The sequence below is a fragment of the Aethina tumida genome, chromosome 5 (genome assembly GCF_024364675.1).
Source record: "Aethina tumida isolate Nest 87 chromosome 5, icAetTumi1.1, whole genome shotgun sequence".
NCBI lineage: Eukaryota > Metazoa > Arthropoda > Insecta > Coleoptera > Nitidulidae > Aethina > Aethina tumida.
Genome location: NC_065439.1, coordinates 23,791,065 through 23,807,385, shown reverse-complemented (window position 1 = coordinate 23,807,385; position 16,321 = coordinate 23,791,065). Strand labels below are relative to the sequence as shown.

Sequence of the window (16,321 nt, the reverse complement as noted above, 5' to 3'; positions counted from 1 at the left end):
TTCCTTTATAGGCAACTATTATTACACGTTTGCATAAGTTTACTTATATACTTTAATGGTTTTTTTTCTCAGGTAAACAAAATAGAAATGTATTGGAAAAGAAAATACACTTACATGATTGGCCATATTGCATATTTATTTAAATTAGGTATACAGTAAACAGCCTGTGGTGTACTATAATACAAATACAAACAAGAACTTAAATAATAACTAAATAAATCAATGTTGATAAACCACTTCATTATACCACTAGTCTCTTACATGTGCTTATCACAGTACAGCAAGAAACAGTACATGTATACAGAAGTGGTATATTTTCCATTGCATATTACACTCCAGGACAGCATAGTGTTTGGCGAAAAGCTCAATAAATGCAAAGTCTTTACCTTTCTCCTCAGTCAAATCTATCTGGTATTTAGAAATTATCATAGTTGATCCAAAACTTTCTGACAGGTGTCAATCCCAATCACATGAACCAAAATATATATCGACTTTTAAACACTCAAATAGATCAAACTGTCTGCGACATTTATGTATATTTTTATGTTTACTCAATATGAGCAAAAAGGTGATTGAATAAACAGTCAGAGTTGCGTAATCTATCTTACATTTCTCGTATATTACAGTAACAAATACAAAAATATAAATCTGTAACATAACGTGTGGTTACATGTGGTGCTTAAACTTTATCTCATTAGGTGTTAAAAACTCTGGCTGTTTCATTCACAAACGGAAGAACGATACATTGTATTGCGTTTACAAGATTATAAATTGAGAAGCGAAAATATGTATCCTAAGAAACTTCGGGACAAAACTGTCGAACAAAATAGTAATAACAAAACTACAGTGGGTTAGTCTCCAGCCAAACTTTTTCTACTTTTTGAGCGAATTATCACACGGGACCTCTAACAGAGTTCTTCCATTTTTATGAAATTAATGATACAATAAATTAATATACTTATTTCTATATTTTTCAATAAAAAATTCAATATCTACATTTCTCGTACAAGTTATACATAATATATTTACAATTATTTATAATTATTCAACATTATTCTTCCTTCATATTTAAATCAGGCTTAAATACTAAAAAGAAAATAAATAGGTTAATGCATGTTGTTCTAATAAATATCTTTCCTGTTTTATATGAGAATTCTGAATATTTATGTGAGGGGTTGTGAACATAATTTGCTGCCCACTTCAAATGACATTTCATAACATTAAAATTTAAAATTTGAACAAGTCCTAACAATTTTTTATATCTCTTATATGTATGTTTATAAAAACAATGTCATTTAAATGTAATAGTACAATAATGTTTTTAACTAAATTATTAATAAAAAATATATTTATATTTACAAAAAATACCTAGTTTAAGACATTGAATTATTAGTTCACAACTCCTCAATAAAATGAACAAACTCACTTGCTTTAAAATTATATAAACCAAGAAATTAATTTCCTTAAATCGGCCTTAACAAAAAAAAACTGAATTTTTAACAATGTTCAACAATCGTATACGGGATTCCGAAATGAAACAGTTCATTTCAAGACAATTTAATTGCACCAATTCCTAAAACAGCCACTTCCAATTGCAAAATTGAAAAAATTCATCCAACAAAAATTCTAAATCAAATGAGTTTGCGAGTTAGAGTGTCCCCCTCCACACACATCCGTTTAAATCTTCAATTTTGGTCCTGCCCTGATAAAGACTACCATCTAAGCTTAATTTAATAATATATCAGTCTCAAGGGGCAAATAAGAAAACATTTGCAACGAGTATTCTATTTATAAAAGGAAGCTAATTCATTCGTTACCGGACAATTTACCAAAAAATCGAGGACAACCAAACAACATAATAATACAAATAATACACAAAAATAAACATACAAGGCAAATATCGATCGGGCACGTTCCGATTGGTAAATTGTCCGCGGCCGAAAACAGCAGGCGCTCACTTATCTTTACAATTATAAGATCACATATATTATGAAACTTAATAATAAACAGTCCAGTGTATGTCATTGGAGCTTGATCACAGTATAACACATGGTCACATGACTAGCGGAAATGTCCAGCATTAAAACAGTCTTCATCAATCTAACCAAATACACGCATTCTACCGTACAACAATGATGCAGGTCAAAATTGCGTGCACGAAATCTAAAGCCTACCGAAAAACAATCCAGACTCCCGTGTTCTCTCGGAGGCGGTGCGGCGGGCGGCGCGCGCATCAAAACCACGCAGCAGCAACTTAAATGAGATTCAGCTCTGTCGAGACGCACCGGAGATGCGCGCGCACCCCTCGACCCCCTTCAGACTAACCCCCCCAACGTTCAAGTGTCTAGAGAAGCTGCAAGCTTAATGTTTCCTCTTATTTAGTTTAGTTTTTTGTTTTGAAAAAATGCAGGCATTCATCTATATTAATTAATTGGATTAAATTGTAAATTTTTTAGCTAAATATCTTCTTTTTAGAAATCCTAACTATCGTTTTTTTTTTGTTTTATCAAATGTTTAGGTGAGATTGGTGATGTTAAAATGTTATATTCAACTTGATGAATGCTAGAACTAGAGACGGAAGCCGGATTTTGACTGGATGCGTTGCTCGTGATGTTCTATGTAATAATTAATTGGGGGAGAAATTTTGATAATAGATCGGCTAGTCTAGAAGAACGCGCTTAAATACAACATTCCGAACATCAATCTCTCCCATTTGTTTAACCCTGCATTTCGTTCTAAGTAACCCTAACATACGCAAAAAATTGGGAAAATAGTCTATTGTTATCAATAATTTATCAACATTCGTAGACACTGTCTGTGTGTGTTGTGTGTAATTACCATATAGTTAATTTTATTTTCAAGTTGTTTTATCCATCAGCGGTACCATATCACTAGGACTAACTAATTGAATGTGCATTGGCAGTTTGGTTCCTCTCTAATTACTAACTAGTCGTGTGCATCGGCACTTGAGTGGGGTTCAAGCTCAGCGACGACACCGAGTTGACGAGGTGGGTGGCGGCGGTGTGGGGCTGTACCACCGACGGATGTTGAGTGGCGGCGGCGGTCACGGCGGGATCGGAGGCGACGGCCGCGGCCGCCGACAACGCCATTTGGAAACTGTGCGTCGGACTGTTGTGGCCCGACGCGTTCTGGAGCGCCTCCTCGATCAGGCTCGCTATCTTGTCACGGTCGATCTAGAAAAGAAAACAATTTATAGTCACTGTAGGCGTCGTTACCGGAAATAAACGCCAGATAAGCCGTATCGCGACCAAGATTAGGTTTCGCACAAGGTGCGACTAGATTTGGACCGGAAAATTAACAAACAATTAATTTCCTGATAAAACACGATAGAGCAACAGTTCATTTCATGGCGGATTTGCGACACTCACCTCATTGATAAAACCGTAGTGGACAAGTTCTTGCGCCAGTTCCTTGGGGTTGTCTCCGGCCGATATGCTACTTGTTAATTGTCTATTCATTTTGTCATCCATCCTAAGTACAATAGTCAACTGAAAGTAATAAAATAAAATCAAACACGGAACAAATCGTTGACATGAGTTATTCAGAAAAACATGTAAATTTGTTGAACCATCTTATCTCGGCTATAAATAGCACGGATTAAAATCATTGTCTCATTTATTTGAATAACACGTAGATGATTCGAACGTTGTTAAAGATGCTATAAATAACAATTGAATAAACTTGATTGTAATAGATTGCGGTCTTCATTTACCATTAAATCACAGCTTTCTTCTTTGGACTTTACATCACACATCATATTAATTATTTTCCTAGTTTCTACATCGAGGGGTTCCGGTGTTACGGACTTCACAGACTCCGCCATTTCCGGTGATATCGCTCGGGATCGGGCTGGAGGGGGTTGCTTGGCGCCGAAGGCCGTTAATGGATAGATTCCGTTTCTAAAAAGGAAAAAACAGAAGTTTATTAACGCAACAGAATAAAAATCATATATAAATACGTCTTAATAACTTAAATCCGACCTTGATACCTTGAAATTTATTAAAACTAGGACAGCTAAATGTTTGTACTATGGGGGTTCTATGCTAAATGGCAAAAGCATCTGCAGTCTCAGTAAACTGAGACGAGACCACTTAAAATCTACACTAGGCACTGGAGTAACATCATTATTGCTGGGTTCGTACTTAGATTTAGCATACACAGTCAAACTAACACTGAAAAATTGGATTAACTCTGAATTATGAAGGAACTAAATATGTATTCTGATAGTTATTCAACGAATAAAAAGTTTGTGTCATGAGTTGACAATTGCAAATGACAATTACCTAAGCAAAAAACAAATCAACAAATTGGTAATTAGATTTTAACGTGTATTACTAGTTTTTCCATAACTCCAATTACACACTAATAATTTTCAAAAATTGCTTGTATGCGTTATAATTAACTTTTATCATTTAAATCCCATTACAATTTTGAGTTATTATCAAACAATATCCAGAATAAAATTACTAATTTCCGCCGTTGCCTCAATATATCACTTATCACACTCACGCAAGATTTAAATATTTGATTTTTTACTCATTAATCAACATTCCTCATGATACGAACGCAGTGACGAACACCATATAACATTAATCACACAATTAACACTTTGATTGAATCATCGACATAATCATACAGGTAAATATTGTTGTCAGGTGACAACTCACCTCACTCAAGTCCTCCACGCACAAAAACCTCCCTTACTTCACCGGTTCACTCAAAGTCCCTTTTCGAAAACCGACAATTTACCTTCACACGGTTTTAAAAAACCACAAAAACCACCATAAAGTTTTATAAATAGCCAAACGAGCGGTGTTGTCGAGATAAATTTAGAGTTCCGCCCGTCAACAATGTAGTCACTGCGTTATTGGTCGGTTATGACCAAAAATAAATGTAAACAACCGCCACTCGCAAGGTTTGTAAGCGATTTGAGGCGATACGTCGGATACACCGCTAATATACCGGGGCCAATATCATCAATCTTATCTTATCGTTCTGGACGGGAGCACAAGAGAAATAAGGCTTGTTTGCGTGGAAGATTTTTTTAAGGGGACTTTCCTCGTTCTATTTAGAGACGGCAGATCGACAAATGCACAGTGAAAGGACGTTGAAACCTCTGAAGTACCATTAATACAATTAGCAATGTTGAAGTACACGTTTTCCTCGACTATATCCATTATTATTGGCGGGGACTTTATTAATTAAAGATGATGCACTTTTTATCAGCCCATAATTTTATCAGTTTCATAAATATTCAAGGCATCTAATCAAAAACTAACTGAAAATACTATCCTAACTTTAGTCAAATATTTACTCGTTGTACGAGAGCATAGGATTAATCAAAAAGATTTCGTATACATTGACCCATAACGACGTAATATTTATAAATATAATTTCCTTGAATGTTCAAGGAATCGCACAGAAACAGCAAGTGTATTTAAAAATTAAAGAACCTGCTTCACGTACACTAAACGTGCGGCAATTACTGTGCATCCATAAAACGTTGATTAATATTAACATTAATAGATTGGACCCGAAAAATAAATGCAATCGCTCCGTGTTGCAACCGTGCACCCAACCAAAACAGACCCCAGGTTTATCATATACACAAAAAAGCCGGACCAAATAAACATTCCCAATAATAATTAATCGTAAACAAATAAACCACAATCAGTGTGGAACTGACCCGTGACGCATCCGGCAAAACAGATTTTGTTTTGCTAATTTTTCGGCAATACTTACTTGACGTCTTCCACGAACTTCTCCAGCTTCTCATTGACGGGCACGTCGGCCATCCGCATCTGGACCGATTCGCCGCTCCCCCGTTTGATCTCGGCCACCGTGACATCGGGTCCGTACCACCGCTGCATCAGCTCGTCGGTGATGGTCTCGGATATGTTTGCTGGAACGGGAGGAAATACGTTATGAACGTTTCGGGTGTGTGTGTGCGTTGTTAATGTGAGGAACGATGGAAACGGCGAGGGAAGGCCGCTATCAGTTACGCAACTGGTGCGGATGGAGTAAACAACACGACCAAACGATATGCCAGACTCAGTGACGGAGTGGAATTTTTTTCTGCGAGATTAGCACCAAGCGAACTGAACAATTAATACACCTTGGGCTTATAGAAGTGAATAAGCGACTGTAAAATGAGTTGCGAAAATGCAAAACTGAAATCTAAATGCATTTCCTCGAATGATAAGCGCATATTGCTATATGCTTTGAAGGACATGACATAATAATAGTAGATTAGTACCTATTCGATTTTATGTAATTATCAAATAACTGGAATTGATTAGAAGATTTTGTTTATACAGGGTGTCCATGGCCCATAAATTGCCATGGTTTAACACAATTAAAATTCATTTTCGATAACACTGTACTATATATGAATCTCAATTACTTATTTTATATCGATTTCAATGATAACATTGATTACACCTAATCAAAAGTATTTTGTAATTTAACCAAATTTTATCGTAGATTAAAGGCGTACCTTCTATGAGACTAGCCTTACTTTAAAACTAAAAACTACTTAAAAATAGAAAATTAAATGTTAAATTTAATCACAAAGCACAAAGTTTGGAAATAAATATGATAATTAATTGTAATTCATTTATTAAAGTGGTGTAATCATATATATACTAAGATTTTTAATAGGTTTTTAATCTGGGCAAACGACTTTAAAGCACTGTCATACGAGACAAGCCCTTCAATTTACAACAAAATAATTATACACATTTAATTTGATTTTGTTTTGTAATCAGTGAAAGATCATAAAGTGCAACAAGTAGTTAGGAATAAACATAACATTAAAGTAAATGAATTGTAATATGAGAATACCTCGAGTGTTCTAACGATGTGGATGATAAACAACTAACGACCGGTAGTAAGCAATAATATTGCTAGCAGGTAGTTTACAATGGGCTTAATCATGTTTCTCGTATGAAGCAAATTCAGATACGTATACGTAGTTCCTTTAGGTGTCCAGTTAACAAAGGAAATTGTTAGGAAAAGACCGCCTTTTTTACAACAGTACTCAAATATTTGAGTTTTATGTAACAAATTAAATATATCTTTATACACTAAAAGTATCAGATAAAATATTTAAATATTATAACTAGTTTTAGCCAGTTCCAAGATACTCAACTTAAAAATTCTAGAATTTTAAAAAAATATTTAAAGGTGCTCGTATTAATCTAAATTTAGCCCATAAAAAGCTCCAAACTGAACACAGCATATCATCATATTTACGATCTCGATGAGATGATGTCTAAATATGGATTCTATCAGCGATAATAATCTGTGCAAATAACATGTCTTTCGACACAAACACATTTTTATTGTGACAAAATAATTGTTGGCACTGGAACATTTTTTTGTTACTTAGGAAAACAACAATTTATAATATTACATTAAACGACTTGTTTTTAACAATCAACTGGTGTATTACTCATTTTTTCTAGTTTATTGTTTGTCGCCAGTAAATAATTTCTGATGTAAATATTTGAGGGCCGTGAAGTGCATTCATTTCATCTTAATTTATGATCACTAAGCTAATATTTAACTGTCGAACATGCCCCTGTGTCATACCTTTGTCTTACATATAAAATAATTTAACATGCTTGAATAGTTTAGTTTTAATTAAAAATACATTGGATTAGATAAAGACTGTTTAATATTCTCACTCAAAATAAACAAAATCAGAAGATAAATATTATTTACTCGACTATCATTAAATAATTATATTCGTAAAAAGCGATTATTGTAGTGCACATGACCCATATGTTTTCCTCCACAGACTGCCTGGTTTTACATACATCCAAGCTCAAGATAAGATAACATTCAACAATAAGATCGTAAAGCACTTAAAATAACATCTCGAGACGAAAAAAACACTTGTGCCATACTGACCTTCCTGATTCGATCGAACCAAGATGATTTTCAATAACTTCGATAACTGTTCCATTGTATCGAAGACGGGACAGTTTCCTTGATCCGCGTACTCTCGTAAATCACACGGGATTGCTCATTAACGGGATATTTTTTGGCAGTGAACCCGCTTGGACGACGACTATTTTCACGAAATCGTTGCGTTCGCAACGGGCATGTGTCGGCAGGTGGAAAAAAATAATAAATTTATTTGTGAACAGATGTTTGGTCCGTGGTTCGAGTCACGGGCGAAAACAACCAAATCTTCCATTAAATTGGGCCACATATGTGGATGAGAGTAAATAGTCGTTGCACAATGTATAAAAAACGATAATAGAATTAAATTAATCCCTCAATTTTGTAATAAATGCTGTATAACATAAATCATTAAAATGCAAAGTTCAATTTATGATAAACTTGTTTTTACGATCACGCTGAGCAACTTTGATTTTTATCAAATGGCAATAAAATATAGTCACGTACCTTTAAAATATCGCATGATGGGAACCATATTTATTGCTGGCAGTTTTATTGGATATTTTTAAAAAATAGGTTACTCTTAATCAACTATATTAAACAAAAATTATTAGTTTTCCAAACAAACAAAGTTTCTTCCAAGACAGCCGAATTATTAAATAGTAAACCTACATAATTCAAAGGTCCACGTGTGCTGCCCATCATTATTCTCAAGTGTGATAAAGCCTATTGTTAAAAAATCACAAAATTAAAGCATCTTAAAGTGATTTATTTTATTTGTTCATGAGATAAGTATTTTAATATGCATCTTTTTACGAGATAAGGTCTCACGCATATCACGACTAATTTTAGCGATACATGGTGATAATTTTGGCAGATGCGACCACAGACTGTACGGCTCGATAGATTGTAGAAACCCGGAAATTCTATTTTGAATAGTAATCATCAATTTACCAGTAGTTTATTGATAATAAACATATAGATCAATTATTTTATATTGCACCCTTTTAATTCATATTAGTTATTATTAAATTTATTATTATCTTTCTTTGAGAAAATATTGAATAAGGCATAGGTGAACTAGTATATTTGTTTAAATTTGTGTTTAAAAATATTTATTTATAATTGATTTCTTCGCATTGTATTTTTCTTCTTTTCATCTTAAAATTATCTTATTTTGAAGAAAATTCAATAAAAGGTAAAATCTCTAATACTTATTTTATGTATATAATGGTGATGTTGGTACTAGTCCAAAGGTTTGTTTAATATTTAATATTAATTGGAAAAATATGTATGGAGTTCTATTGAAAATAACAAAATTATTGTTGATCTTTTAAAGATGGACCAAATTAAACATAAATAACGAACACCCTATATAAAATTTAGGAGTACTAATAATGACTCCTTATAGGACAATTTTTTGAAAAAAATATTAACTAAAATATTATTAGCATTATCTATAAGACATAGTATTGCTATTTTATTTGTATTTATATATTTAATTCAAAAAGATGAATTAGAAAAGTAGTTTAAATCAAGTTATAAGTGCTATAAAAATATTAAATCAATGTTTTTCCGTTATACATAAACTTTTAATGAAAAAATGAATATGTCTGCATATAAAACCACATTGTAGTCCAGTTATTTATAATTCAAGAGATGAATTATTATTATTATAAGCATAAGTACACAAGAATAAATAATCAATAAATGACGTCATTATAAAAATAAGATAAACAAGTAAAATCCAAAATTATCTAATTATCTTTGTATTGTTCAGTGTACATGGTATACAACCCAGACTACACATACTAAATTATCTTGAAAGACACCCAGGTGTAATTAATACCTTAAACACATTCGGCATTAAAAATGAGGCATACCTGTCTTCCTGACTAACACGTGTGCAGCCAACAACTTGAGGCTGTGCACCTCAAACAGGAGTTTATGGAACAGGAGCTCCTTCGCCGTCGGCCTGTCCTCCGGCCTAGGTTGCAGACACTTCTGGATGAAGTCCTTCTGCTGCTCGTCGTCCAGCGACTCTATCGTCTTCCTGATGTTCTCGTCGGTCACCTTGGTGCCGGAGTCACCGTTGCCGACGATCTCGAGGGCGGCCATCTCCAGTGCGCACATGCCGAACGAGTAGATGTCGATCGGTGGGCCGTTGTGGGCTGAAAAATTTTATTCACATATCCCTTAGAGCACACTTTAAACAATGTGGGGGAGAATGATTATTGAATATGACAAAGTACTACACAAATATGACATAATTTTTCGACCAATGCTAGCCAAATAAAAATGGAAAAAATTAAATGTGATTAAATAATTTTTATATGGAAAAATGTTCAGTGAAAAGTACCAAATGAGTTTTTAACTTAACTACTAGATTACTAACTGGTGTCAAGCTTAGCAGTTGACAACATGGAAAAAGAAACTAACTAGGATCAACATTTCCAGTACAGTACAGTACAACACGCACAACATAATGAAAGAACAACAATAAATAATCAAAACTTTAATGATTATACTTTTTCGTTTTGAGAATATTTACTTTCATATTGGGATTAATCATATTCAAGATGAGAATAAACAATTTCAAAACTTATTCAAAACAAGAATAAACACATTCCAGTTAAAACTAAATAAATAAAGTAAAATAAAATATTTACAATTTTTACAGGCAACACAAATTATTCAATTATTGACTTAAAATTGAATCGTTGAGTTATTAGACTTTGTCATTACAAAAAATATAGAATAAACATTTCTATAGAAGCATCAACACAATAATTTATAACAGGAATGAACAATGAGGACAATGTTAATAGTTAAATGGTTTTGTTGTAGTACACAAATGACAAGGAAACTATTTACAGAACAGTGTCAGGGATCATGCAAAAGGCCAGTGTTAAAGACAAACCATCACCAAAAAAAAAATTTACACAGACAATTTTGCTATATTTTTAAAATTATTCACATAAGACCTACTAGACGAAACACAAACAGTTAATTTGTTTAAAAATATAGAAAAACAGTCCAAATCCAAACAGAAGCAATCAAATTACTGCCTGTATTCGCTTATCAATTAAACGCCACATCAGTAATAAGAGAATACATGCAAATATTAACTAAAAAAATTTAATTAATAAAATAAATTACATCAAAATAAACTTTTAGTAGGTACTTACAAGGATGCTCAGGGGCAATGAAATGCATATTTTTGAAATCATCCTGGCATGTTTTTACGTGATGGTTTATGGAATCGGGAGCCACTAGAGAAACGAAATGGAAATTAGTAGGAAGTTTATAGCTCCACATAGTGTGGCTGCCAGAGGCGGGTCAATGGAAAATCGGACCGTCGAACCATTCTCGAAAAAACAACGTAAGTTACAGAAAACGTAGAAGGTGTGACTGACGTGGACCTAGTCAAACCACCACCGCCGATTTTAATCCAACAAAAAAAACTTCCAGCGTGGTGGTTCCAAGGTCCCGTTGTACTGAGCAATGGTATAAAGGATGTAGGCTTTCCGAAAATGACTGAGTTGCCCGTTGTGGACGGGCCGTTTTACATCGAGGGTCCGATTCTAGGGCATCGCTGTGGCGTGCGCAATTCCCTGTACATCGGGGAATTACGCGGGCACGAAATGCCCGAGAACGGATTAACGACCGCCTGACAGGGGGCAACTCGCATGCCCACTCCAGACGGGACGCGGCGTCACAAAGTTGCATACGCAGCACACGAAAATTAAGTCACCAAGTTTTCGTAGCTATGGTGTTTGTGAAAGCAACAGTTGCACAAAGTGTAGGTTTACTGCAACGTTAAAGCAATGCTTGGCAAAATTTCCATTTAAAAATATAATATATAAATTATATAAAAATGCAATATGTTTAAAAGAAGTGTTAGTTGTTGGCTTGTATTTAGTGTTAGAATAAGTTTGCCATCATTGGTTAAAACAGTTTATTTATTAGCAGGATTTTGATTATATATAGGCAACCCATTTTACATATCGCATTTATACTATTATTTGAAATTAAAATATTTATATATATACAGAGCGTAAAACTATTGGAATTTCACCAAAATTGCTTTGTTCAAAAATTAATAATAAACAAATAAATACAAGTCAAATTAAGATTTTATTTTGGAGTTTTAATACGAAAGTTAAATTTTGAACATTATTCTATTTCAAATTAAAGGCTCATAGGATTCTTAGCTTATTTTAAAATCCTTGAAACTCTTGGAATATTAATATTCTATAAAAATATTATTTGGCTATCAGTATTTTAAACTACAACAATGATGATAATTTGATCTCTTAAAAAACCTCCTTCAATAAATTTTGCTCAAAAAGTATAGATTTATATGTTAGTTAAGGAACACCCTGTATATATAAATATATTAAAATAATTAAACAATATAGTCAGTTACACTTTGTTACATTTAATCTACACTTTGTACAACTGATATGACAAACAAATTGTGTGATTACAAGAATACAAAGAGACATTTCCTGCGCAAGAAACAGTTGACGCGACGAGGTCTGGAATGCGCGTAACGATCCGTTTTCGTTGACCAGAGTCCGCGCAGCATAAAATCGTAACGTCAAATAAATCCAATTACCGAATCATAACTATATAATAATAATAATAGTAATAATAAATACACAAATTTTCAGACTGAATACAAGAGCTTTTTCATGATTTGTCGGTGGTAAAATAGATATAATTATATAAATTGTATATAATTTTTTTTTTGTTGTGATTATAAGGGATTACCTGAGCCGATCTTGACGAGGCCATTGTGCTGTATAAATATGGTATCACAGGTCAGATTGCCGTGGACGATCGGTGGCGAGCAGGAATGCAAGTAGCTGGAAAGAAAACAGACTGCAGATCATAATAACTGAAGAAGATTTTTAACGCCGCCCGATGTCGCTGCAAACACTGCTCGCGGTGCGGACGGCCGCACCATCCGGGCCAGACCCGGGGGACGCATTCAGAATTAATTCGGCAATTGTTGCCGAAACCCATATACGATGTGTCGCGACGGTATGACAACGGTTCGGGCTTTAGTTGATCTACGGAGAATAATGAGCCATGGAAAGTGCAGCTCGTTTAAATTTGTCTCGAAATATAATCGTAATAATTATTGCATTGTCATTATTACAATACATAATATTTTAAACCAACGAAATTACATGCAGCTATACTTTTTGCACCTTTTTCAAGCAATACAAAGATTTTAAACTACACGTTTTCTCTTAAAATCATTAATAAACAATTTTTGTTCAATAAAAAGTCCAATACATAATAACAATAATAAAAATAGAAAGTTAATTTACTTCAGACATACTTATTTCTAGTTCTACATAATATATTATGATACAAAACTACTTAGATGCAGCAAGTGAAAATAACATGACTATGATAAAAAAGAAAATAATATTCTAAAAGTACAAAGAATATTTAATTTACTATTGAAGTAAAGCGAAACTTTATTATCTACTCCATTGAATAAAAGGTATTCAAATCAACTTGCATTGAAGTTACTCTAACAATAAAAAATTCATTTGAAAGAGCCTTTGCCAAATATTAATGAATTTCAGTATTCACTTCATATTTTATGAAGTTTTTATTGTTAAAATATGGAAATATGACCTAAATTTAAAAATTAAAATAATAATTTTCTTTAAATCATTAAATAAAATTATTCAAAAGCAAAAAATAAATTTTACATTAATATTATAAATAATTTTAATTATATTTAAATAATGTATTTTAATATTTCATCAAAATAAACATACAGGGTGATACATTTTAACTTATTCAGGAGGACGGAAAAACGTATTAAAATTTTTACAGTAATTATAACTTGATTTGAACTATTTTTTTAAATAAAATTCCACTTCCGGTATTGCTGGAAGTGACATCAAGTTTGTTACTTTCAATGGAACATCCTGTATATTTTTGGATTTTTAAATTCTACATTTAATTGAAAAATTTTGACAGATTATAAGATATTTCAGTAAAATTTTGTTCAAAATAAGATATAAAAGTAGTTAAAATCAAGTTCCATAATCTTCTTCTAATGAATATATTTAATTGAAAACATTTTATATTATAATAAATTGTGCTATATTTTGGTACTTTTTTAATATGAAGAACTAAAGTATAGTTTTAACTTAAAAAAAGAGTAGCTTATAACAAAAGTTATTATTTTAAATTAGTCATAATGATTATATATTAAAATTAAAGAATTATATTATATCTATCCGAAAATTAAATAATATAATTTTTTATTACATGCTACTTTACAAGTTATATAGATATCATATATATTAATTATACCAACAATTATTTATTTTAATTCGAACAAGAAACATTAATTAATCTCTAATGTAGAAAAATATTAAATTGAAATTTATTCGAACTAAAGAGTTGTTTTTAATTATTACAAGATATTTTTGGTGTTCATTGAAAATCTAAAGCCTGATGAAATGTTTATTTTTTCATCCTGACGTCACGTTGGAGCCTTAACTCTGGGGTGGGATGCTAAAATAAAACCAAATACAAAACCATGTGCATTGTCCGGTTTTAAATGAATATTATCTAAATGAAATGTTTTATCAATTCATATGAAAACCGGAAATGTGACATGCTTATCAAAATTTATTACAATTATTATATAATGCAAGAATACATTAATGGTATAAACGTCATTATCCTGATAAATGTGAATAAAATGCACATTATTGCAAGTAGTTTTCCAGAATGTGCAGAGCTTTAAACCAATCAAATAAATGCATTCTATACACATTTCACAAAAGACAAACAGATTTGCCAAATACGATGTGAACCACTATATTTTATTAACCACCACAAATTTAAGTAAAATTTGCAATAATCATTACGATAGTTTAAACAAACATAAAAAATTTAGAAACTTCATTCTTCGTAGATGATCTAAACCCGTTTAAAAGTTTAAAATAGTAAAAAAACCCTCGATACGTCCCTCCAAGCTGAACCAGAGACGTCCGCCGCACCCTTTCTTAAAAGCATATAAAAAGTACTTTACAAAACATAAATCATCGACCACTTACCTTTACGATGAAACTGTGAACACATGGCAATTATAACACAATACCAAGTATAATAATAATAATAGTCATAAAATGGCATAAACAAGATCGACCACAATAAATGGGTTTACTTACAGAAGGCAATTATTGTGGAAGATAACAAAGTACATTTCATATAACCAACAAGAGTAAATATATATATGTATATAAAAATACAACTTAAAACTAAGACATTATCGGCATACATCTTAAGCCTAAGGGTAACTATTTATTCGGGTGGGGACGTGGGTAGGTATTTACCTTAAAGCGGAGAGAATTTGCGTGCACCACCTCCTCCACGACTGCAGCGAAAGTTTCTTCACGTTCCGTTTCGTCCGCTTCAGAAACTGCTTCAGCGATCCAGAAGACATGTATTCAGTGATGAAGATTACCTAAAAAATACATTGTGTGACCATCCTGTCTTCTCTCAAAAATTACTAATATTGGGTTTCACATACTACTACACTCAGTAGAAAATAGAACACATAGATCCACTGATTTCTGGTGTACAGTTTTGAGATAAAGAAGTAGTAAAGTAGAATTATATCAAAAATATTCAATATCATATCATAATATATGAATTGGGCCTTCACCACCTTCGTAGACTCAGGATATGTTGGAAACATTCCAAAGTAACCCCACAACAGAAGATTGCGCATTTTCCTGTTGGAAAGCTGGATTTTGAAGGGATGTAAGTTCAATTTACTGAAGTCACTGGAGTCAGGATTCTATGCAAAATATTTCACAGGATAAGAAGCCTTCCTTCTTCTGTGAACCATTAGTTGGCACACCACTGCTTACAAAGGTGTGTCTATGTGTTCTATCTTATGTCACAGAGTATAGTAAAACACTTACGCGAGGTTTGTCATTGTGGGTGTCAGTCCAATAGCGATGGAACTTAACGATGTTGGGATGCTCCAGTTGGGTGAGGTTCTCGAACACGAGCTGTATCTTCTCCTCCTGCGCTTTGAAATTCTTCCGCTCGGAAAATTGAACCTCGTTCCACACCACCTCGACACCCTCTTCCGTGTCCATCGCGAGGTAAGCGCAATCGATACCCGGCACATCTCTTTGTTCCACCTAAAAATATCCACCAGTTTATTAGTATGATGCAACAAACAACACAATATATAAATAAATTCAATTGACTTGTTTAGACTTAATAAATTAGACGCGGCTTTGAACAGTAGTCCAACTTATTTTGTGTGTTTTTTATCGTTTCTGCCCCTATTAAACGACTTGGCACATGGACTAAATTATTTTTACTTTGTCCG

General features: G+C 32.9%; 1 protein-coding gene across 3 annotated transcripts in view; it reads right to left on the bottom strand.

Moving 5' to 3' along the window:
• Nucleotides 1–115: 115 nt before the first annotated feature.
• LOC109595652 (nuclear receptor-binding protein homolog) overlaps nucleotides 116–16,321 on the bottom strand; it is a 91,206-nt gene continuing 75,000 nt past the window's right edge. Inside the window, exons 2-11 of one of the 3 annotated variants that reach the window (XR_007548176.1) lie at nucleotides 15,903–16,127; nucleotides 15,309–15,439; nucleotides 12,706–12,800; nucleotides 11,118–11,201; nucleotides 9,813–10,100; nucleotides 5,764–5,923; nucleotides 3,734–3,920; nucleotides 3,390–3,509; nucleotides 2,839–3,194; nucleotides 116–1,086 (exon numbers count right to left, since the gene is read on the bottom strand). Coding sequence is in view for 2 of the 3 variants with exons in the window: in XM_020011065.2 (XP_019866624.1) it covers nucleotides 2,943–3,194; nucleotides 3,390–3,509; nucleotides 3,734–3,920; nucleotides 5,764–5,923; nucleotides 9,813–10,100; nucleotides 11,118–11,201; nucleotides 12,706–12,800; nucleotides 15,309–15,439; nucleotides 15,903–16,127 (1,542 nt within the window). In the remaining variant the exon portion in view is untranslated. Of the gene's footprint in view, nucleotides 3,195–3,389; nucleotides 3,510–3,733; nucleotides 3,921–5,763; nucleotides 5,924–9,812; nucleotides 10,101–11,117; nucleotides 11,202–12,705; nucleotides 12,801–15,308; nucleotides 15,440–15,902; nucleotides 16,128–16,321 lie in introns of all 3 variants that reach the window. The other 2 variants (XM_020011065.2, XM_020011066.2) reach the window with 2 other exon arrangements.